Raw genomic sequence first — 22410 nt, 5'->3', positions numbered from 1 at the left:
AAAAAAAAAAAAAAAGAAAAAGATAAAGATAAAAACAAACAAAAACAGAATAAAACAGAAAAAACAATATGATCAAATATGATCAGGCTAGTGCACAGATCAGTGCCACACACTAGATTTTGGGTGTATTTTGGTCTGTTAGAAGAAAGTGTCTCCGAAAATTTTAAAGAAAGAAAGACTTATATATGTACAAAATAAGGGTTGATACAATGAAGGGATGGAATATGACTGTAAAGATGAAAATTATAAAAAATTTTAAAAAAGGAATTGATAAGGTGCTTGAAAAAAGAAAGAAGAGGATTAAAAAATAAGAAAGAAAGAAAGAAAGAAAGAAAGAAAGAAAGAAAGAAAGAAAGAAAGAAAGAAAAAAAAAGGGGAGAGAATGTGATCAGGCAGGAGACTAGAACACTAGTCTGCTTTTGTTTATAAAAAATAGAACAATTCATGTTCATTAAAATAAGTCAATTGGTGCAGACATTAAAAAAGGTTAGGGGGGCGGAGCAAGATGGCAGAGGAGTAGGAGACCAGCTGTAGACCAGGAGTAGGAATTCAGCTGAATAGGGATCAAACCATTCTGAACACCTATGAACTCAACAGGAGATCGAAAAAAAGAATAGCAACTCTCTGAACAGAAAAATGACCACTTTCTGGAAGGTAGGACGTGTGGAGAAGTGACTCCGAGGCGATATTCGGGAGGATAGACGGTGGGGGAGGGGGCCTCCGTCGGCCACTTCTGGCAAGTGATGGAGCCGCGGAGCACAAAATCGGAACTTTTAGAAGTCCGAAAGAAAAACAGAAAAAAACAAAAAAAACAAAACAAAAAAACAAAAAACAGAACAAAGCCATACACTACCGATTTAGGGTATATTTTGATCTGTTAGAAGAAACTGTATCTCAAAATTTTAAAGAGAGAACAACTTATATATATATATATGCCAAAAATAAGGGTAACTACTATGAAGGGATAGAATATGACTAAAAATGAAAAATAAAAATGTTTTTTTAAAAAAGGGATTGGTAAGATGTTGGTTGAAAAAGGGAAAAAGAAAAATTCAAAAAAAAAAGACAGTTAAAAAAATTAACTTTGAAAGACTAAAGAATCACAGTAAAAAAGCCATGAATTCTATGTGCAGTATTCCCCTTTGCTGGAGTTCTGCTGTTCTCATTGATCGGTAAACTTGGTCTTGGCTGGCTGTTCTTGCTGATCTTCTGGGGGAGGGGCCTGTTGCCGCGGTTCCCAAATGTCTTTGCCGGAGGCAGAATTGCCCCGCCCTTGCCGGTCTGGGCTAAGCAATCTGCTCAGGTTTGCTCTCGGGAGCTTTTGTTCCCTGCAAGCTCTCGGTACAGCTTTGGAGGACGAGAGTGAAAATGGCGGCCTCCCAATCTCCGCCTGTGAGGAGCCGAGAACTCAGGGCCCCGCTCCTCAGTGCGCCCCCAGAGAAAAGCAGTCAGTCACTCCCGTCTCCCTGGTCTCCGGCCGCACTCCATGCTCACCCAGCCTGTGACCGAGTGTTTCTATCTCTGGCACCCGACTCGGTGTGGAGTCTCCAAACCCAGCAGATTCCTGCAGGGTGCTCCTGCATCGCTCTTCCCTGGGGAGGAAGGGGGGGTCTCCCTGGGTCTGCCACTTGTTGGGTCCCTGCTGGAGGAGCAGTGGCCCGACTGTCACCGATCACAGTTTATGGCAATCCTGAGCTGAGAGCCCGCGCCTCGGCTCCATCTCTGCAGCCGGCTTCCCAGCTCTGATATCTGGGAGCTCTGCTGCACTCAGGCACCCCCGGTCTTTCTGTGACCCCGAGGGTCCTGAGACCACACTGTCCTGCGAGGGTTCCACCCCCCACTTAGCCACTGGAGCGACGTCCCTCAGCGGAGCCGACTTCTAAAAGTTCCGATTTTGTGCTCCGCAGCTCCATCACTTGCCAGAAGCGGCTGACGGAGGCCCCCTCCCCCACCGTCTATCCTCCCGAATATCACCTCGGAGTCACTTCTCCACACGTCCTACCTTCCAGAAAGTGGTCATTTTTCTGTTCAGAGAGTTGCTATTCTTTTTTTCGATCTCCTGTTGAGTTCATAGGTGTTCAGAATGGTTTGATCCCTATTCGGCTGAATTCCTACTCCTGGTCTACATCTGGTCTCCTACTCCTCTGCCATCTTGCTCCGCCCCCCTAACCTTTTTTTAATGTCTGCACCAATTGACTTATTTTAATGAACATGAATTGTTCTATTTTTTATAAACAAAAGCAGAAAAATTTAAAGAAAAACAATACTTTAGCAGCCCTGTTTAGATCACACTGACCCAGTTACCCCTCTGAAAGTGACCCTGTACTTGCCACAGGAGGACCTAAGATGACATCTTGAGATGGACCAGAGACGGGGAAGTTGGAAAAGAGAAGATAAAGTAAGAGGGGCGCCTGGGTGGCTCAGCACATTAAGCATCTGCCTTCAGCTTAGGTCATGATCCCAGGGTTCTGGGATCGAGCCCTACATTGGGCTCTTTGCTCAGCAGGAAGCCTGCTTCTCCTTATCCCTCTGCCTCTGCCCCCCAACCCTCCCCCAACTTGTGCTCTCTGGCTCTATCTCTCCGTCAAATAAATAAAATCTTTTTTAAAAAAGAGAGAGAGAAAATAAGTAAGAGAACCTGGAATAAGTAGTAAAGGATATAGAAATGGAAGAGAAGGATCTGACCCATACAGAAAAGGGGGGGTCTGTGACCGGAACCAAGACCACAGCTCATATTTGTTCAGAGCTTTGCAGTTTCCAAAAGTGTTCTCAAATACATACTCTCATATCCTTCTCAGAGTAAGGATAGGTAGGGGGGTATATTATCCTTCCTTTTCATGTGAGGAAATGAGGGCTCAAAGATCCCACGTATGTTTTGGCCCAGGTCATACAGCTTGGGAATGACAAGAGTTTAGCATCACTCATCATCAGAGAAATGAAAATCAAAACCACAATGAGATATCACTTTATACCAGTTCGAATGACTAAAATCAAAATGACAAGAAACAAGTGTTGGCGAGGATGTGGATAAAAAGGAAAACTTCATGCAGTGTAGATGAGAATAGAAATTTGTGCAGCCACTGTGGAAAACAGTATGGAGGTTCCTCAAAAAATTAAAACTAGAACTATCATATGATCCAATAATTCTACATTTGGGTATTTACCCAAAGAAAATGAAAACACTAAATCAAAAAGATATCTGCACCACTACATTTATTGCAGCATTGTTTACAATAGCCAAGATAGGGAAGCAACCTAAGTATCTATCAATAGACAAATGGATAAGAAAAACGTGGTATATATCCATATGTACATATAAACACACATGCATGCACACCATGGAATATTACAGTGCCACAAAAAAGGACGAAATTGTGCCATTTGAGACATGGATGGACCTAAAGTGTTTTATGCTAAGTGAAATAAGTCAGACTGAGAAAGACAAATGCCATGTGAATCTTAAAAAAAAAAACAAATAAACAAACAAAAAGCAGAATCAACAGAGAACAAACTGAAAGGTTGCCAGAAGGGAGGGGCATGGAGGGTCAGGGAAAATGGGTGAAGGGGAGTGGGACATATAGGCTTCCAGTTATGGAATGAATAAGTCATTGCAATAAAAGGCACAACATAAGGAATACGGTCAATGATACTGTAAGAGCAATGTAACAGGACAGATGGTTGCTACACTTGTGGTGAACATAGCATAATGTATAAACTCATCAAATCAAAAAGAAAGAAAGAAACTGGGTGTCTGGTGTTTGAATTTAAAGATATTTGCACTGATATAGCATCCAGTCCTGCCCTGCCCACCCTGCCCCCCTCACCCCCCTCACCCCCGTCACCCGCCTCACCCGCCTCACCCGCCTCACTCCCCTCACCCCCCGTCACCCCCCTCACTTCCCCTCACCGGCCTCACCCCCCTCACCCCCCTCATCCCCCTCACCCGCCATGATAAGTACAGCTCACTACATCAACAGTTCTTTGAAGGAAGGGGGCTCATTGGAAGTGAGAAGGAGCTCAAATTTCACGTAAGTGTCTAATTGAGGGGCACTTGGATGACTCAGCTGGTTAAGCATCTGCCTTCAGTTCAGGTCATGGTCCCAGGGTCCTGGGATCAAGCCCTGCATCGGGCTCCCTGCTCAGTGGGAAGTCTGCTTCTCCTTCTCCCTCTGCCTCCCCGCCCTCCCCACCGGCTTGTGCCACAACAGCATGGTTGTGGCTCACACTGTATTTCCAATGGATAGTATGGATCTGGACACCTCTTTAAGAAGTTGTACTGTAAACGGAAGGAAAAATATGGAGAGGTACCTAGAGGGAGAGGTAGGATCAGGTCTGGCTGGTTGGGTTTTTTTAAACAATAACTTTTCTTCATAGGGTGAAGTGTAAGGACAAAATAAGATGAAGGATTTGATAAGCTTAGAACAATATTTTGCACACAGTTACTCCTCACTGTGCTCACTATTATTATTGCTTCTGTGCTGTTGTAGGAGAAAGAAAGAAAATGGGAAGTTGGAGAGGGGAGCAAGAGAGGAGGAGAGGAGGAGGAGGAAGAAAGATCTGGGGTCTCTTACTCTTTTTGTGTCCTCCGAAGCATCTGCAAGTCCCGCTTCTGTTCCACCAGCTGCTGCAGGATGGTTCTCCTCTTGTGGCTGGCAGCAGCCTCCAGCTGGTGCTTCATGTAATTCTGTTCTCGCTTGCGCTTTTCCACCATCAGCTCACCCTCATCCTTACCAAAGATGGGCTCACAAGAGTCTGGCTCAAACATGGGCAGTTGCAGGGGTTTGTTCTTTATCTGAAACAGAGACACACATCGTGCAGACCAAAATTATACCAGGCAATAAACTGTACGCACGACACCGTAGCACAGTAAAATACCAGTCCCTTAGAGGAAAGAACAGGGCCCCCAAAACCGCCAAATGGGTAACACATAAGGCTACTCATAACATGACAGTTCTTATACATATTTTTAGAATGCTAATGAAGCACTGCATAATTTTAAAAATAACAATTGTCCCCTTACCTGCGCATCCAAAGCTCTCTTATAACACTGTGTTTCTTCCATCTTATCTTTTATATACTGGGCTCTTTGTGCAGCAAGTCTGGCAGTTAAGAATAAGAGAAGGTAGAGGGCACAGTGTGTTACTGTCTCTGGTAATAGAGACTAACATCACTAAAACCTATTTCCTAAGTATCAGTAGGAGTGAGAGACTGGTAAATAAAAAGTGATACTTCCTTCTAGAGCTTTCATTTTAATGGAAGGAGCAAAGAAATGAAGAAAGGAGTAACAGATCCATAGGCTAGTGGACAATGTGTTGAATACAGGACAGACAGGACAGGTGTGAGCAAGGGCTTGACCGGTTTGTCCAAATTCACTACGACTAAAACAGGTACCCCTCCACCCCTCGTGTTTTAAAAAAAAAATCTAGACAGGAAAGCAGGAAGTGTCTATTCATTCTATAAAATGATTCACCATAAGATTCCTTTTTAAGAAAAGTGATCTTTCCTATTATAAATTATGATTCTGCTGTTTGCAACCCACAGGGAACCCACATGATCCATAAAGCGAGTATAATGGAACATATATATTTTATAGAAAAATAATCGTTTGGTCACAAAAACTAGCTTACTATTTGTTTTAGGAGTCTCTCTCCCACTGCAATAGCCTCTTTAATTGCTCTCCTGACCTCAGTAGTAGAAGTGTGACCCCCTGGGGCATGTTTGAACTCTGACCCTACCCCAGGCCTCAGACGACCCAAGCAAGACCAATCAGATTCTCATTCCTGAAAATTTGTAATTGAGACTAACATTCATCCAAGTGTGAGCTGGAAAAAAGATGATGTCAACCAAGGAGCTGTAGGTGTGAGCAGAAGGAAAGCACTTCTTACATGACTTTTTAGTCCCTGGTTCTAGTCCCCTTCGTCCCCCATACACTCCTGCCCCTGGCTTCCGTGGGACACGCCTACTTACAACAAAACCCCAGCTTTGCTTTGAGATCAACTGGGAATAGCTGAGAATGCTGCTTGTTCAAGACAAGTCCCTTCCTCCAGCTGCCAGTATTAGTGATCACAAAACAATACAAAATGATACTCTATCATTAATTATAGATTGCTAATCATTACTCTAATGGTCATAATAATAACAGCTTTTTCATGTTTCTAATGAAATGTCATGCTGTGGTACTGGTGGCTAGCTGGGCTGGTTTGCTCAGTCAGTACCAGTCGGTTACAGCTGTGCTAATCAATCCCACATGGAAATAAGCTTCACATGAAAATTCTGAACCCATTTTTCAGAGCCTGTCAGCTAGACTCACTCCTCTGTGAGTTGCACTTGTTCTAGGCGGTCCATCAACTCTCTGTTTTGTCTTTGCTTTATTTCCTTTTCCCGTCTGTAATCCATTTGTTTCAGGAGACTTTGGGAATATTCTTCTTGTTTAAAAGCATTAATCTCAGGACTGAGTGGCCGTTTATCAAACAGGAAAGATTTCTAGAATGAAGAAGAAGCAATGCATTTTACTTTAAAATACCAAAAAGAACAAAGAATAAAAGTGGTAATTCAGAACACTAAAATCAATTATTAATTTATACTATTTGCCCAGTCCTCAACACACTGACCAGCTAGTGTTGAGGCAACCCACAGAATAATGGGAGTGTGCTCAAGGATGAATCAGCAGAACAGACAAAATCCCGTATCTGAGAGAAAGATGAAAAAGAATGTCATGGAGGAGATCCTGAGCTAGCACCACACACAGATGGAAAGAAGGCGTTCTGAGTGAGTGCAAAAGCATGAGCAAGGACTGAGCAGATGTGGGAAGAGGGAGAACTGAATACCCTCTCTGGGCCTGGCCATTCTAGACACTGACAGAGATCCGCAGAGAGCCTGGTTCATGGAGCCTGCCTTCTGGTACAGGAGACAGGGAACAAGTGAACATACATCAGATAATTTAAGGTAGTGATTAAGTGCTATGAAGTCTTTATCATAGCAAATGGGTGGGAACAGAGCTAAAGTGGTTGGTTATTAGGGAAGGCTTTTCAGTAAAGTTGACTGAATCACCTCCACTGCAAATATCAGGTAATCTGTGACCCATACAGAAGGAACAGAAAGTGCAAAGGCACTAGATGAAAACAAGTTAGGCATGTATAATGAGCAGAAAGAAGGTCAACATGGCTGAAGCACAATGAGCAAGGGGAAAGTAGCAGGTAAGCTCAAAGAGGAAGGCAGGGCCATATAGACCTCATAGGTCAAGATAAGAGTTTAGATTTTATTTTAACTCAGTGGGAGACCATTAGAGGTTTTAGATTTTTTTTTAAGATTTTATTTATTTATTTGGCAGAGAGAGAGAGACAGCAAGAGAGGGAACACAAGCAGGGGGAGTGTGAGGGAGAAGCAGGCTCCCCGCCGAGCAGGGAGCCCGATCCCGGGACCCTGGGATCATGACCTGAGCCGAAGGCAGACACTTAACGACTGAGCCACTCAGGCGCCCCCCATTACAGGTTTTAAACAGGAGAATGATAGGGCACCTGGGTGGCTCAGTCAGTTAAACAGGAGAATGATATGTTTGGGTTAAGTTTTAAAAATATCACTTGACTGTGGTGTGGAGAATAGACTGTAAAGGGGAAGAAGGCAAGCAGCAAACCTAATTAGGGAAGTATTTCAGAAGCTGAGCTTTATAATATGGTTTGTACTAGGGTGGTAGCATTGAAGATGAAGGGATGTGAAAAGATTGGGTACATTTGGGCGGTAAAGGCAACTGTGCTTGAGGATGGTTGGATGGGGGAGACAAAGAAGGAGCAACCTGGGATCACTCCTTGGTTTGGGTTTGTGCAACTGTCTGTCTGGTGATGCCACTTACTGAAATGGGGAGGCTAAGAGAAGAAGAGGTGAGGAGAGGGATCAAAAGTTCTGTTTTGGTCTTTTTAAGACGTCTGCAGATATATCAAAGAGGATACACAAAGTAGGCAGTAATAAACATAGTCTGGAACTTTTATGTAAGAAGAGAAAAGAATCAGGCCTAAATCTCAAAAGTATCATGTCTCCTACCTCCCTCCCTGCCAGCCCTGCCTGGAAGGTTCTCCTTCCATTCCCTCCTTTACCTAACTGGTATATACAAGGAATCTCCCCAGATCTCTGGTCTGGTCAAGTGACTCTTTGCTCACAAACTGCCCTCTTCAAAGATTTATCATAACATTCATTATACCACACTCAGGACTTTAAACCTGTTTCCTCCAGTAGCCTAAGACCTCTTTCAAGAGGGACCTTGACTTATTCATCTTTGTATTCCTAGCCACGAGCATGGCGGCCAGCACAAAGGAGTTCAATAGATGTTTGGTGATAAATAAAGTATATTTTATTAGAGTTATGTCCAGAGTGTCAGACCACCTAGACAGTGGTGTGAAGGGAGAAAGATTCAGGCAAATTAAAGGTAGGCACACAGTGATTGAAAACATTAAATCCATGGTGAAGCAGATGGCTCACCTCTATCTAAGCAGCTGGCTGTTCAAACTTCAATGCACCTACAAATCTCAGGAGGATCTTATTCAAATGTAGATTCCCACTCTGGAGGGATGGGGCCCTAGATTCTGCCTTTCCAGCAAGTTCCCAGGTAATGCTGGCTCTCCAGATCTGTGGTTCCTGGGGCATTACTTTAGTACACTGCCCCCCACCACCCACCCCAGGGCCTGGCTGAGATTTACTATCATTAACAAGTGTCATAGTATCTAATAGGGACTGTATTGTAAATGTGAAGAGTTTGGACACAGATGCTGGATAACTCCTAACCCAGAACAAGGCTTCAACCTTGCACAACCCACATTTCACCTCTTAAACAATGGCACAGCCTGCAGTACAGAGAATGGATCCAAATATTCACAGATGGGGCAGGTATTGGCAATAGAAATTTTGGAAAGACTCACATAAAATTCAGGTTTCTCATTCTTGTGGATTCTTATAGCTTCAGCAACTCCAAGATTGTAGGCAGCATTTTTCTGATTTTGTTCTCTATTAGCCAGACTTCTCATCTTTGAAAAAAACATCACATATTGACATAAAGCCTTTAAAATTTTAATTCTATTACATTATAATAATCCAACCAAGGTAGAAACTTGCCTTTTGGAGGCAATGGTACTCTCTGATGTCTTCATAGATTTATAAAAGTGGGTTGGGGAAGGTTTTTTTATTTCCTGTTTTGGAGCTTTAGGCAGCACCTCTATGGGAATCGTAAGAGGCAATGGAAGATTTCATAAGTAGTTACCTGATATCACAAATGCAAGAAAGAGCAGTGGGGTCAATTATTGGAGACCACAGAAATCTGGATAGAGAAATGTGAACATGCCATTCTCTCTTTGCTTGGCTTAGGTCATGAATTTAAAGGGAAAAGCCTTGATTATATCTTATTAGAAAGCACAAGTAAAACCACATAAATCTAGGAATTCTACTTTTAAAATACAATCCTTGGGGGTGGGGGAGAGGGAGAAATCAGTGACAGGTGCAAACATTCAGCTGCTTGGATGTTCATCCCAGTGTTGCTCATTATTAGTGAAAACTTGGATACAACCTAAGTTTTAATCCAGCAGTAAGTAAATGATTAAATATGTTATAGTACAGACATATTTAAGGGAGTTTGTTTGTTTGTTTGTTTGTTTGTTTTTAAGGAGGCTCCATGCCCAGCTTGGAGCCCAATATGGGGCTTGAACTCAGAGATCAAGACCTGAGCTGAAATCAAGAGTCAGACACTCAACCAACTGAGCCACCCAGGCACCTAATGGAGCATATTAAATGGCACTTTATAATCATGTTCTACTGTCCCATGTTAAGCACTCTTTAATCGAGGTATTGAACTACCTGGTGTTTTAAGAGAGCCTCTTGATCCTTCAGGATTTGATACTGCTGAATGAGTCGCTCATCTTCTATCTCTCTCCTCTTCGTCTCCTCACTGTAGTACAATGGGGAATTGCACTGTGCTCGTTGCAAACACACATAACACATTTCCTACAACACCAGGTTTGAAGACAAATTATTGCCTTTTACTTTCTTCCTTCACAATCCCTTTACTAGCTCTCCAAAGATTGAGTATGTCAAGCAACATACTTTATAAAAGGACGTATTAATGACAATTAGCAAAATGAGATTTGTAGAGTGGGCCCCACAAATATTCAAGAGGATTTACTGAACTCTCACTTGATCAGAAGTATTTATAGCAACTGAAAATTAGAAAGATATCCCAACCCTACTTCTGTTAACCCTAGCAGATTTTGACTAGTAGATAGATTTATCACAGTCCAGTTTTGGGTCCTAAGTACATAAGCCATATTATACAATGAAAAAAGAGCAATTCCCATAACTCTCATTGAGAAACAGAAGTCAGAGGAAGATTCTGATTGGATTGTGTTTGTTTGAAGACACTGTACCTGTCCTGCCTTATTATGATCCTGGCAAGCGGGGACTGGAGAAAGTTGAGGCTTCATTTCACTGTCATTTTTCAAACAACCTGGAGATGATAAGCTATAAAAACAGTGCAACATTAATTAATGTTTAAACAGTCTGACATGAGCAATGATAATTTTACAGGCAGGTATAAATATAAGAGAAAGAAAAATATCTTAGTGGTTTTTTTTTCCCAGAGAATCTATATGTATAGAGTTTAAGAACCCATGCTTCGTATCAAATAAACTTGGGTTTGAAATCCAGCTTTTTTGCTTACAAGCTGACTGCCATTAGGCAAGCTGGGTCATCTTGCAAAGTCTCAGTTACCAATTCTGTGAAACTGGGATAAAATATATTCATTCTATAAAATGATTGTGCTTACTACATGCACTGTTTTAGGCATGGGAGATGCAGTGAAGAACAAAACATACAAAAAAAGAAAGAAAAAGAAATCCTGGTCCTAATGAAATTAACATTCTGATAGGATCTGATAGCCAGTTAAGAAACAAGATAAATGAATGAATTCAATAGTATGTGTGATGGTGATAAATGCCTTGCAGTGCTAGAGGGATGGAGTATTAAACCATAAGCAGAATGCCCAGGAAAGTTCCACCAAGAAGGTGACATTTGAATAAGGTGAGGGAGAAAAAATAATCAGATTATCTGACGGGAAAAGTATTCCAGGCAGAGTGAATGAGTGCAAAGTCCTTGATGTGGGAGTATGCCTATGCTCAATGTGGCCAGAGGGAGATGAGATCGTGGACAAAAAGCAGGAGAGAGATCAGGGAGGATCTTGAAGACCATGGCAAGGATTTTGGCTTTTACCCTGGATAAGTGTGGGAATCCATTGGAGGGTACAATGTCCAGTATTAACAAAACTCTGGAGAAGATAGCACTCCCTCATATTCCTGCTACTGGGAAGATAATTTGATACAACCTTCCTGAGAATAATTGGTAACATGTATCAAAGACATGAAAAATGGGCTCATCTCTTATCTTGAAAATTTTACATTAAAGTTTTTATCCTACAGAATATTCAAATGTGTGCAGAGACTTATGTGTATCAGTATAACAGGATCATTTATAATATTTAAAAAACTAAAAATCATCCAAATATACACAAGCAGATTGGTCAGACAAAAAGTTAAATCAATGAAATGATGTGCAATTATTTGTTTATGTCCTGAGATGTTTAAAGCCATGGGGAAATGTTTACCAATTATTGTTGAGTATAACAAAGCTTCATATGATATGATCTCAGTTATACTTAAAATGTGTGTATGGGTTTCAAGTAAAAGTACATGTATATATTGTATATGCATTAAACTGAAGAATATACACCATAATGTTAGCAGAAAGTTTCCTCTATGGGGTTATGACCGATTTTTTTGTATCTCTTGCTTTTCTCATTTTTTAAAAATTTCTGTGATAAACATGTATTACTTTAATAATCAGCACAAAAACCATTTTTTGGTCCATACCAATAGGAAGCCTTCACTAATAATCCCTAACAATCAATTACTCCCTCCTCTTTGCAGTTTCTGTACTTTCTTTTGTCTTTGTCATGTGTGTTACTTCTTTAGCATCAGTCTCCCTAAAAGATTCTTGCATGAAAGCAAGTTTTTATGTCTTTTATACGTTGTAGAGCTCTGTATCTTCAGTGTCTAGAATAATGCCGGGCATGCAGTGGTGCTCAGTGTCTGTTGGACTGAACTAAATTCCAAAGATCAAGACATTTAATTCTCAATTCTCTTTCATAATGGTGATATTATTTAAAACAAGTGTGCCTAGGGTTTTGAACATGACCTTAGTATCCCAGAAAGTGCATATATCACACATGTGATAGCTGATACATTGCGACACATTAATAAATTCAAAGTTGAAAGCACAGTGCAAAGTACATAGTAGAAGCTCAATAAATACTTGCATACAGTTGACTGACTGGAGGTCTTAAAATGTGTCCTACTCAAAGAGAAAAAAAGAAAACAGAAATCTTTTGACATAACATTGTTAGAAGACATGGCCATGATGTGTAATGTATTCATTCATTCAAAGAATGTTTATTAAGTGCCAACAATGTTTAGCAAAGCTAATTTGATCTAAATAAGAAACTGTGTCATATTGTTATATCCAAGCACTGAGAAAACAACAAGGGAGATCTCAGAAAACAACAAAGGGGATCTCAGAAAACAAGAAGGGGGTTGCCTGGGGGGCTCAGTGTTTAAACATCTGCCTTCAGCTCAGGCCATGATCCCAGGGTCCTGGAATAGAGCCCTACATCCTTGCTCAGTGGGGATTCTGCTTCTCCCTCTCCCTCTGCTCCCCCTGCTTGTGCATTCTCTCGTGTTCTCTCTCTCTTGCTCTCTCGCTCTCTCTGACAAATAAATAAAATCTTTAAAAAAAAGAAAAGGAAAGAGAAAACAACAAGGGAAGTTTTCCCAAATCCACAAAGAGATTTAGATGTTCCCTCCTCTGTGCTATTTTGTTTCCACCTCTGTCACAGCATGTATCCTACTGAACCATGATTTATCACTGTATGTATATCTGGCTTTCCCACTAGATTGTGAGCCCTGACTGAATCTATTATCCCAATCACCTAACAGGTAGAATGTACTCAAGACTACCGGAAGAAGGAATGAATGGACACTCATTTAAATTCCCTGCATCAAGATATAACTCAAAAATACATTTAGTAACATACAACAGATAAAATACCAATTCATTACCTTTCAGGGTTCATAATCTTCCAGCTACTCCCATTCCGCTCTAACTTATTCAGCAAGTTGATGCTTGTCATTTTGGGAGAGGAGATAGCTTGTTTATCTCGAAGTCTCTTGGGCGATAAGATCTCTGTAGAATGAATGAAACCAAGTTTCCTTCCAACTTTAAATGGGTGGTTTTATACTTAACTGATTTTTAAAACTCATTATTTTACCAGGAAAAATTTTTATATAAGAAACACCTTAAATTATTGTCCCTTGCCCTAGTGTAGTTAAAACAAATATTTTTGCTGTGTACTTCTTACGTGCAAAGCAAGTCTTTGCCATTAAAGATCTTTCAATAGATATACAGACAGTTCCCTTAACGATGGGGTTTGACTTATGATTTTTTTGACTTTATGTTGGTGCAAAAGTGATATGCATCCAATGGAAACTGTACTTTGAATTTTGAACTGTCATCTTTCCCCAGACTAGTGATATGTGGCACAATACTCCCTTGGGATGCTGGGCAACACAGCAAGCTGCAGCCGCTAGTCAGCCACACAATCACAAGAGCAAACAAGCAATGCATTGACAGCTACTCTGTACGGACAACCAGTCTGTTTTTCACTTTCAGTGGTCAATAAATTACATGAGATAGTCAATACTTTATAAAACAGGCTTTGTGTTGGATGATTTTGCCCAACTGTAGGCTAGATGGCACATTTAAGATAGGCTAGCTATACTATTCAGTAGGTTATGTGTATTAATATGATAGTTTCAACTTATAATGGGTTAATCTGGACATAACCCCCTCATTAAACTGGGGAAGATCTATAGCTGGATAGAAAAATAAGATATAAAGAAAAAACATGAGAGCTCTCATTTGTGGAGGTCTTATTACCTATCAACAATGCTAAGTGCTTTACATACACTGCATAAATAGCAACTCAGGACAATGACGAAAAATGTCTATATCCCAAATGATGATGCCATCTTTAAGGGTCTGCCATGTTCAGAGAAGAAAGAAGACACTTCAGAGTCCAGTGATGACAGAAGTGTTTGTGGAGGAAGTGAGATGTAAAAAGGATGCTGAGAAGTGAGTAGGATTGGGAGAGACTGTAAGAAAAGGAAGGACATTGTAGGCAGGAGAAAAAGAGAACAAAAGCATGAAAGCAGAGAAGGGCAAGACATGTTAGAAGAATATGAACAGTTTTGCTCAGAGAAGGAGTCTCTAGTGACAGATGAGGCTAAAAACACAAAAGCATGTGAATATTAGGCTAAAAGTTTACATGTAGTTGTGTAGACCCCATGTTGCAAAACTAATACCCACAAACCAGTGTTTACCCACTGATATGTTTTGTTTGGCCCCATCAGCATTTTTTGCTTCACTGTCAATTCGTGTGTTGCCCACAAAGCAACAGTCCCTCAGAGGAAGTCTTCAGAGGGTAGTATGGAAACTCCTAAGGATTTCTAGGACCCTTTCAAAACGTCTTTGAAGTCCTAGGACTTTCATCATGCGCTTCAACCAAGTCAGCACATAACATACTTAATCATAACAGATTAAGTAAAGACATAGACATAAAAATCCAACTATTTTCTATTAAAGCCAAATATCAAAGATGTAAAGTTACCATTCTCCATTTTTCATAAAAATTATCATCTATGCTAACATATTGCCCTATCATGTTACCTCGAACCCCCTTCATGCATTTACATTATCTGCCTGGACCCCATAGGCATCTGAATTTTGGCCTCTTTAAGTAATGGGGAGCCAGCAAAGAGATCATAGTCTAAAAGCCTGAGAGTCAGCAAGTGGTCAAGATGAGATACAAGATTCCAGGAATAGAAGATATTTGTTAGATGTTGTGGTTGGGGGTGGGAGGGATGGAGTGGCTGGGTGATGGACAGTGGGGAGGGTATGTGTTGTGGTGAGCGCTGTGTATTGTGTAAGACTGATGAATCACAGACCTCTACCCCTGAAACAAATAATACATAATAAATAATAATAATAAATAAAATAATAACAGTAATATTTAAAAAGAGATTATCCTACTCTTCCTACAGTTTTAAAGGCTAAAAAAAAAACAGAAACAGGTGTGGAATTCTAGCAAATGCTTTTCAGAAACTAGATTTGGGTGATTTACTTTTCTTATTGATGAACTGTATAATTTTAATACATTTCCTAATGCCAAACAATCTCTACATTGCTAAAATAAACCTTGTTTGGCTACCATAAAAAAAATTGCTACTTGAAAAAATCCTGAGGCTTATGAGATTTAATTAACATATATAAAATATCAGCATGGTCAGAGTATTTAGCAGATATTCTGTAATTATTAGCCACAACGAATTTACTTTCTTTTGGATTAAGAAATATTTAAATGTTTACCATATATGCTACATTGTACAATTACATTTATGTAATTTTTTAGTAATGTTGTTTTAGAACTTTCCTATATTTCTAGAATAAAGAAATATAACTTTTTAGGAATTATATTAACATGGGTAGTTTTTCCTCCATGAATGTTTATGAAAGAGATTATAGGATTTATATATTAAAAATAAATAACTTTAAAAACCATGATCTAAAAAAAGAAGATATTTGTTAGAAAGAATAATACAGTGATTATTCATGAATCTAACTTTATTTGGGGCATAGAAGTCACTAAGCAATATGGCTGGACTCATAAGCAGTAAAGCATGACAGATGATACCCAGAATCATTGGCCTACCTCTGATGCCTTCTTCTTTGTCTGGCTGGTCTTTTAATTTGTACTTCCTTTGTCTATTCTTTCTACATTCTTCTACAATGGTCTCCATAGGTGGTTTGTTCTCCATCTCCTTGAGCTCAATCCTAGAAATAAGCCACGATATTTACTGCACTGTACCTGAATAGGTGACCATGTGAACTTTCAATCCTGAGAAGCAACCCAGCTAGCTCTCTGATTCTGAAGTAAGCCCATTTCCCTCAAGGGGACAAGTGCTTTGATTTGCTGAGGCTAAGTCTGAGAGCTGATCAAGACTTTCCCCCTCAATACTGGGGGGCTCAAAAGCAGCTCTTATACAGACAACTTGTGGGATTTAAGCTTTTGGGTTTGGTTTCAGTTTGAATTTGTCTGTCTTTTCTAGTTCTGTAACCAGATGCCATTAGGAGTGATAGAGTGAAAGGCGGCTATTGGATGGCTTGAAGGCAAAGATTCATAGGCTGGTAGGCAGAGTATGTCTGGAAATAACCATTCCACTCCTCTTTCTCCTCCCCACATCCCCATCCCTTCCCCAGGCAAAAGTGAGGGACTTACAAAGGCATAATGGGGGAATGGGTTTGTTCAGTTGGTGTGTGTAATTGTAGATTTTCTGTGGTCTCAAGTATGGAGTGCTGGGTTAGAGTTACAAGCAGGAGAGAGGAAAATGGGGGAGAAGTGGTACTTCCAGTAAATTCAGGGGCCAAACTTCACATAAATAAAACATCTATAACTGTTTTGACTATTTGAGTCCTCATGCCCATGTCTAGACTCTCTCATTGACAGGAAAGCCTGTCAATCTCTGGTCTTGATTCACTGCAATTATTTCCCTCCTGGATTGCTGAAGCCAAAATATGTCCTAGCAGGGCAGCCGAATTTGCCTTCAAAATACAATCAAAATAAAATTATTTGAATCCATTGATTTCTTTTTAATGAGGAAGGCAACATGGTGCGATGGAAAGAACAGTGGAGCAGTGAGGAGCCATAGTTTTATTTCTGACTTGGCCAGTCAGTTGTTTGGTCATTTCATCTACAAGATGAAGGGGTTGGACTAACTAATCTCTAATGCTTATTCTGGTCCTCACACTGATTTTGCTGAGGTATATGTCATACAGTCCTTCCATCAACAATCCAATGAACACAAGAGGATGTCCACACTCAAAAACCATGAGAAAATAATGCTCTGGGAAGCTGGTTGTTATTCCCCAAACTTCATCCACCTGAAATGCATAGTAGTTAAAGGCACAGCAATTAAGACTAAGAACATGATTAAGGGGGCGCCTGGGTGGCTCAGTTGGTTAAGCGACTGCCTTCGGCTCAGGTCATGATCTTGGAGTCCCGGGATCGAGTCCCACATCGGGCTCCCTGCTTGGCGGGGAGTCTGCTTCTCCATCTGACCCTCTTCCCTCTTGTGCTCTCTATCTCTCATTCTCTCTCTATCAAATAAATAAATAAAATATTAAAAAAAAAAAAGAACATGATTAAGGGCATACGATGAGTGAGTGATAGCCACTCAATGGAAATAAAACCCAAGTCTCCTGACTCCTATTCCAGTGCTCTTAATACAGTATCATGTTGTTTGACTTGTTAAAAGGAAAAAAAAGAATTAAAATTATAATTAATTTTGGACCTCTATAAAATGGATAAAATTATAATACATATCTCAAATAGTTGTAGTGAAGATTAAGTGCAATAATATTGAGAAAGTACTTAACAGTATCTGACATCTACAGTAGTAAGTGTTCTACTCTTATTATATTATTATTATTATCATTATTATAATCATTGTTAGCAGCAGCCACTAGTAACGCCCATGGCACTCTTGAGACAAAATTGTTCCTTTATTCCACCTGTCTCTCTAACTGCTTGAGAGGTAAAAACCAGAGCTTAGACAGGAAGTGGGCTAGACTGCAGAAAGAGGAAGCTAGGTCAGAGAAGTGACAGAAGGTAGAAGAAAACTTAGCAGATGAGAAGAAGTGCACTAATACTGCAGAGACTAAAGTTGATGGGAGGTAGTATCAGAATTTCCAGGGAACTAAGAGTAGTTTAAAAAATGAATAGTCTAGATGGACCTAGAAGGTACAACGCTAAGTAAAATAAGTCATACAGAGAAAGACAAATACCATATGATTTCACTCATATGTGGAACTTATGAGTTCGACAAACAAACAAAGAAAATAAGAGACAAACAAAAAAGCAGACTCTTAAATACAGAGAATAAACTGGTGGTTTCCAGAAGGGAGGTGGGTGGGGGGATGGTCAGACAGAGGGGATTAAGAGTACAGTTATCAGGATGAGCACCAAGTGATGTTTAGAATCGTTAAATCATCAGAAAAAAACTAAAAAAAAAGAAGGAATAGTCTAACTGCCCATTGTTTTCTATCTTAACCACGGAAAGTATGCATTAAATTCTTCTTTACTGGAGCACTGAGAGAGAGAGAGAGAGAGAACACTAAAAGGAACACGAGCTAGAAGAGGTGAGAAACATGGCCGAATCACATTAGTAAATCAACAAGGATTGCTGTACCTGGAGGAACCTGTGGAGCAAAGCACTGACCTTGGAAATGCAAGCACACTGTTGGGTCGCTTCCCTAAGATCTCTCTGCTAGACAACACGGAGTCCACAGTGTCCGGCCTCTGAAGGACAGAGACAGAAAAGGGTTACACCTGTGGCAGTGGTCCAGGACAGACAAATCTAAGCTATAGGCTGTCTCAGAGGCAAGGATACCATGGTACTCTCTATTGTTATTTTTTCGAATGCTTAAAGTCTAGAGCTTAAAATCCAATGAAGAATTAGCTCATGTATCACCTGGGTAGTCCCATACCAATGCCACTGATGCTGTCTTTTCTCAAACCATTTCTTCTTTGGAAATTGCCTTCAGAGTTTATGGCTTCCTTTACACATCCTTAAGGGGAGAGCCAACTTAATAGAAACTATCAGGAAAATGAGCAAGTATGCTAATTTCACTCTTGACCCAATTAACTCTAAAACTGGGTGGTTAAGAGAAGGGCTTGAAGTCAGATGGATTCATGTTCACATCCGTATTACTGTTAACAGTTATGTAGCCTTAGATCCTGGGCATATGGGGATAACAATAGGATCTGATTCATGGGATTTTTATGAGGTACTATATGTAAGTGGCTGGCACAGAATAAGCACTCAACAAATGGCAACTATTATAATTATTACTACATTATATAGTAATCACAATATTACATTATACTAGTATAGAATAATATACAAAATTATTTTGGGATTAATGACATGGTTTACAAAAGGCTTTGAAGGGAATTTCCAAAAAGAGGTTTTAAATATGTTTCCAGCAAAAGCAGCATCATTGAAATAAACCCACAGCTTCCCAAGAGAACCATTCTGCAGGACAGCACTCAGGTTTAAGTTATGGGATATTTAGGGGAAAAACAACCACTCTCACCATTTTACAGCAATTTCCTAAAATGTGTTTTATAGATGTTAACAAGTATTGGATTAACCTAAAGTTCCCGGATTCATGATTCAGGCAGCTAAAGTGGCTTCTTTGTAGCCAGACTTCTCAGACCCTTTAACAGGCCTGTGTGCTTTGTGCCTCTGTCCATGAGGGTGATACACTTGTTTATAGATGATTAACTCTTTGACAAAAAGGCTAGAAGTCCTCCATCTGCTTTGGCCTCCATCCTCTTTTCATAGGCTCTCTCTCCAGACTACTTCCAGAAAACGCTCCTTAAAAGTTATGTCTTAGAGTACAGCAGGCCAATTAAAATGCTCTCCTCTTTTATAAACACATTATTAAAGCTACAAAGTTCCGTAGAATCACTGAAGATTAGAGACGGGCAAATGCTTTGACCTTGCTTCTGGTTGGTTTTCATGGAAAAGAGAGAATTATACCTGTGTGTGTTTCCACTTTACACACACAGGGTCGGTTCCCCTCTTTAAAATCTTGCGTGAAGCCAGATTGTGGAGAAAACAACCAAAAGCCTCATTATGCACAGCTCTTAAAAGTCCCCACCCCAGAGCTCCATGAAAGAAGAAATTAGAGGGTAAAATTTGACCATATTTATAGAGTTTCATTTTATAGCCTTTTCACTTAAAAATCAGGCTTTTGCTCTATGGGACACAGGATTATATAACATTCTATGATAATCTAATTCACTTATACCAACTTTGTTCATTCCCAGATGTGTACTTAGGGCACATTAAGCATTCAGTTAGTCCCATTGATTGACTAATTCACTAGCTCCTTAAACTCTGTTATGTCCAACTTAGCATAAAGGTCATACAAGTTACTGAATAGTTAACAATGATGGGGTCAGTTATGAAATTTGTTCCACAATATGGCAAATTAAAAGTTAAAGATACATTTCCATGACTCGATTTATTGTAGGCTTTCATTAAAATACTATAACCAGCAAAAAAAAAAAAAAAAAAAAGAGTAGAAATTCTGGTTCTACCACTTATTAGCACCCTGATTTCAGTCTTCCCACATAATCTGACCCTCATTTTTCTCATTTATAAAATCAGGATGATAATAATGCCAGTCTGATGAAGTTTTGCACCTCAAATGAAATAATACATGTGGAAGAATTTTTAAACCATAAGGTACTATAAAATATTCAGAATTATGAGTTTCTATTACTATTTATATTTTTCAGTTGGCATTGACCCAAAAATTAGTTTAAAGTTTCTTTGCCCTTCTAACCTTTTTGTCAAAGAGTTAATCATCTATAAAAAAGCACTTCTTTTCACTTGGGGTAAGTGCCATTTAAAATACGTCAACCTGAATTTTTTTTTCTTAAAGATTTATTTATTTTAGAGAGAGAGAGTGTGCATGCGAGCAGGAGGAAAAGCAGAGGGAGAGAGAGAATCTCAAACAGACTCCCCTTTGAGCATGGAGCCCAATGTGAGGCTCGATCTCATGACCCTGAGATCACGACCTGTGCTGAAATCAAGAGTCAGTCGCTTAACCAACTGAGCTACCCAGGCACACCTCAACCTGAATTTTTCTTAATAATTAATGACACACAGTTAATTCAAAGCTATGATTGGGAGAGGGGTTTAGAGAAGGAAAACATTAATTTACATTTGCTAGGGCTTTTGCCAAAGCCCCACTTCCATCCATTGAACAAAGGAAGTCCTTATAAAATCTCATCTTCACTTTGTTGCCTCTAATCACAAGGACCCCGATTCCTTTGAAAGTAAATTCCACATTTGGTTTGATGGAAATGGATCGTGATAAAAAAAGCAATGTCTCCTTCACACATCCTTCCACTGTATCCCTGCTAAATGGACCCTCCAGGGATATCATGACAAAATTAAGTGGAACAACTGGGATATCACCTAGAGGAGAAAAAGACAGGGTAGGGGGAAAAGAAGTGGAAATTACAACAAGGACATATCGTATACACTCACAAATAATTATTTAATTCTCAGTACTGAAAAATAGAATTGTCCATGTGCCCTTAGTTGTACCCTATCAATAGATAGTAATAGGCACAATTTTCCCTAAAAGTATATTTTTGCTCAAAATAAGAACAATTAGCTTTCTAAGCAGTACTCCAGACAAGGTTTTGGTTTTATCTTGGAGACACAGTAATAAATAACTGCATCTCTTCAGCAGACGGTTTTCTGAAGTTTTCAGCCCTCTTATCTCTCAGGACATACTGTCACAATATTTGCCTATCTCCTCCAGTTATCAAACCGTTTTTAAATGTTTATAAATATCTATAAATGCCAACTGTTTTGAAAAGAGAGTCATCTTCAATAGAAGTTACCTTCAAATGAAAGTGTTTCTTATCGGAGGGTATCCAACTGGATAACTTGCTTTTCCTCCCTAATAAGTCCATAAATTATATTGCAGAGGAAAATGGTTATACATAGCATAAAAATAAGCACAGGGTCTATTCCACTAGAACAGACTGCCAGTCAGAAAAGGGGGTAAATAACAAAAATGATCAGGAAGATAAATCCAAAAAGAGGCAGTAAACAAGATCCACTAATAGAGGAACAGGATAGGAAGAAGATAAGAACATTCTAAACATTCATTCAGCAAGCATTACTTTACAGCTTTTCAAGTGTCCAATAGTTCTGGCTGATGAGGATTAATATCTCTACAAGACACAAACTTCCCTATATCAGTCCATAGTCTTCTGCACAATTTAATGGTGATTCTATACCACCTTCTTCCATTTTATTTTTTATTTTTTGTAAATTTCTTAAAAGAAAATGCTCTATTGCCTGCTTCTAGATTGTCCCCTCCCATTCATCCAATGCATCTCTTCAATCTGTCTTCCAGCCCACTTATCTCAGTAAGGACAGTATCAACTCATGATAGACAAGCAAATGGATACATTGTAAATCTTACTCTCATGACCTCTCTGTAACTCCTGTTGACCATGCCCTCTCTTTGCTCTTGTATCCATGGCACTATTCTTGGTTCTCCAATTTCCTCTTCCTTGGTCTCCTTTGCTGACTTCCTTCCTCTTCTACTTCTGTTAAGATGGTGTTTTATTGCTGCGTTGTTGTTTGTTTTTTTTAAACAAGACTTTGTCCTTGT

The 22410-nt window shown here is 39.8% G+C and overlaps 1 protein-coding gene across 9 annotated transcripts in view; it reads right to left on the bottom strand.

Moving 5' to 3' along the window:
• CCDC81 (coiled-coil domain containing 81) overlaps nt 1-22410 on the bottom strand; it is a 52057-nt gene that overhangs the window by 14372 nt on the left and 15275 nt on the right. For all 9 annotated transcript variants that reach the window (XR_012374536.1, XR_012374535.1, XR_012374538.1 and 6 more), the window contains exons 4-13: nt 20938-21194; nt 18420-18499; nt 15854-15975; nt 13146-13269; nt 10404-10497; nt 9838-9984; nt 8910-9014; nt 6311-6483; nt 5021-5099; nt 4572-4792 (exon numbers count right to left, since the gene is read on the bottom strand). Coding sequence is in view for 4 of the 9 variants with exons in the window: in XM_025848642.2 (XP_025704427.1) it covers nt 4572-4792; nt 5021-5099; nt 6311-6483; nt 8910-9014; nt 9838-9984; nt 10404-10497; nt 13146-13269; nt 15854-15975; nt 18420-18499; nt 20938-21194 (1402 nt within the window). In the remaining 5 variants the exon portion in view is untranslated. The remainder of the gene's footprint in view (nt 1-4571; nt 4793-5020; nt 5100-6310; nt 6484-8909; nt 9015-9837; nt 9985-10403; nt 10498-13145; nt 13270-15853; nt 15976-18419; nt 18500-20937; nt 21195-22410) is intronic.

Source organism: Callorhinus ursinus, unplaced genomic scaffold (genome assembly GCF_003265705.2).
Source record: "Callorhinus ursinus isolate GAN/ISIS: 27379988/994484 unplaced genomic scaffold, GSC_fseal_2.0 scaffold35, whole genome shotgun sequence".
NCBI lineage: Eukaryota > Metazoa > Chordata > Mammalia > Carnivora > Otariidae > Callorhinus > Callorhinus ursinus.
The sequence above is the reverse complement of the archived record's forward strand: the minus strand, read 5'-3'. Positions and strand labels throughout refer to the sequence as shown.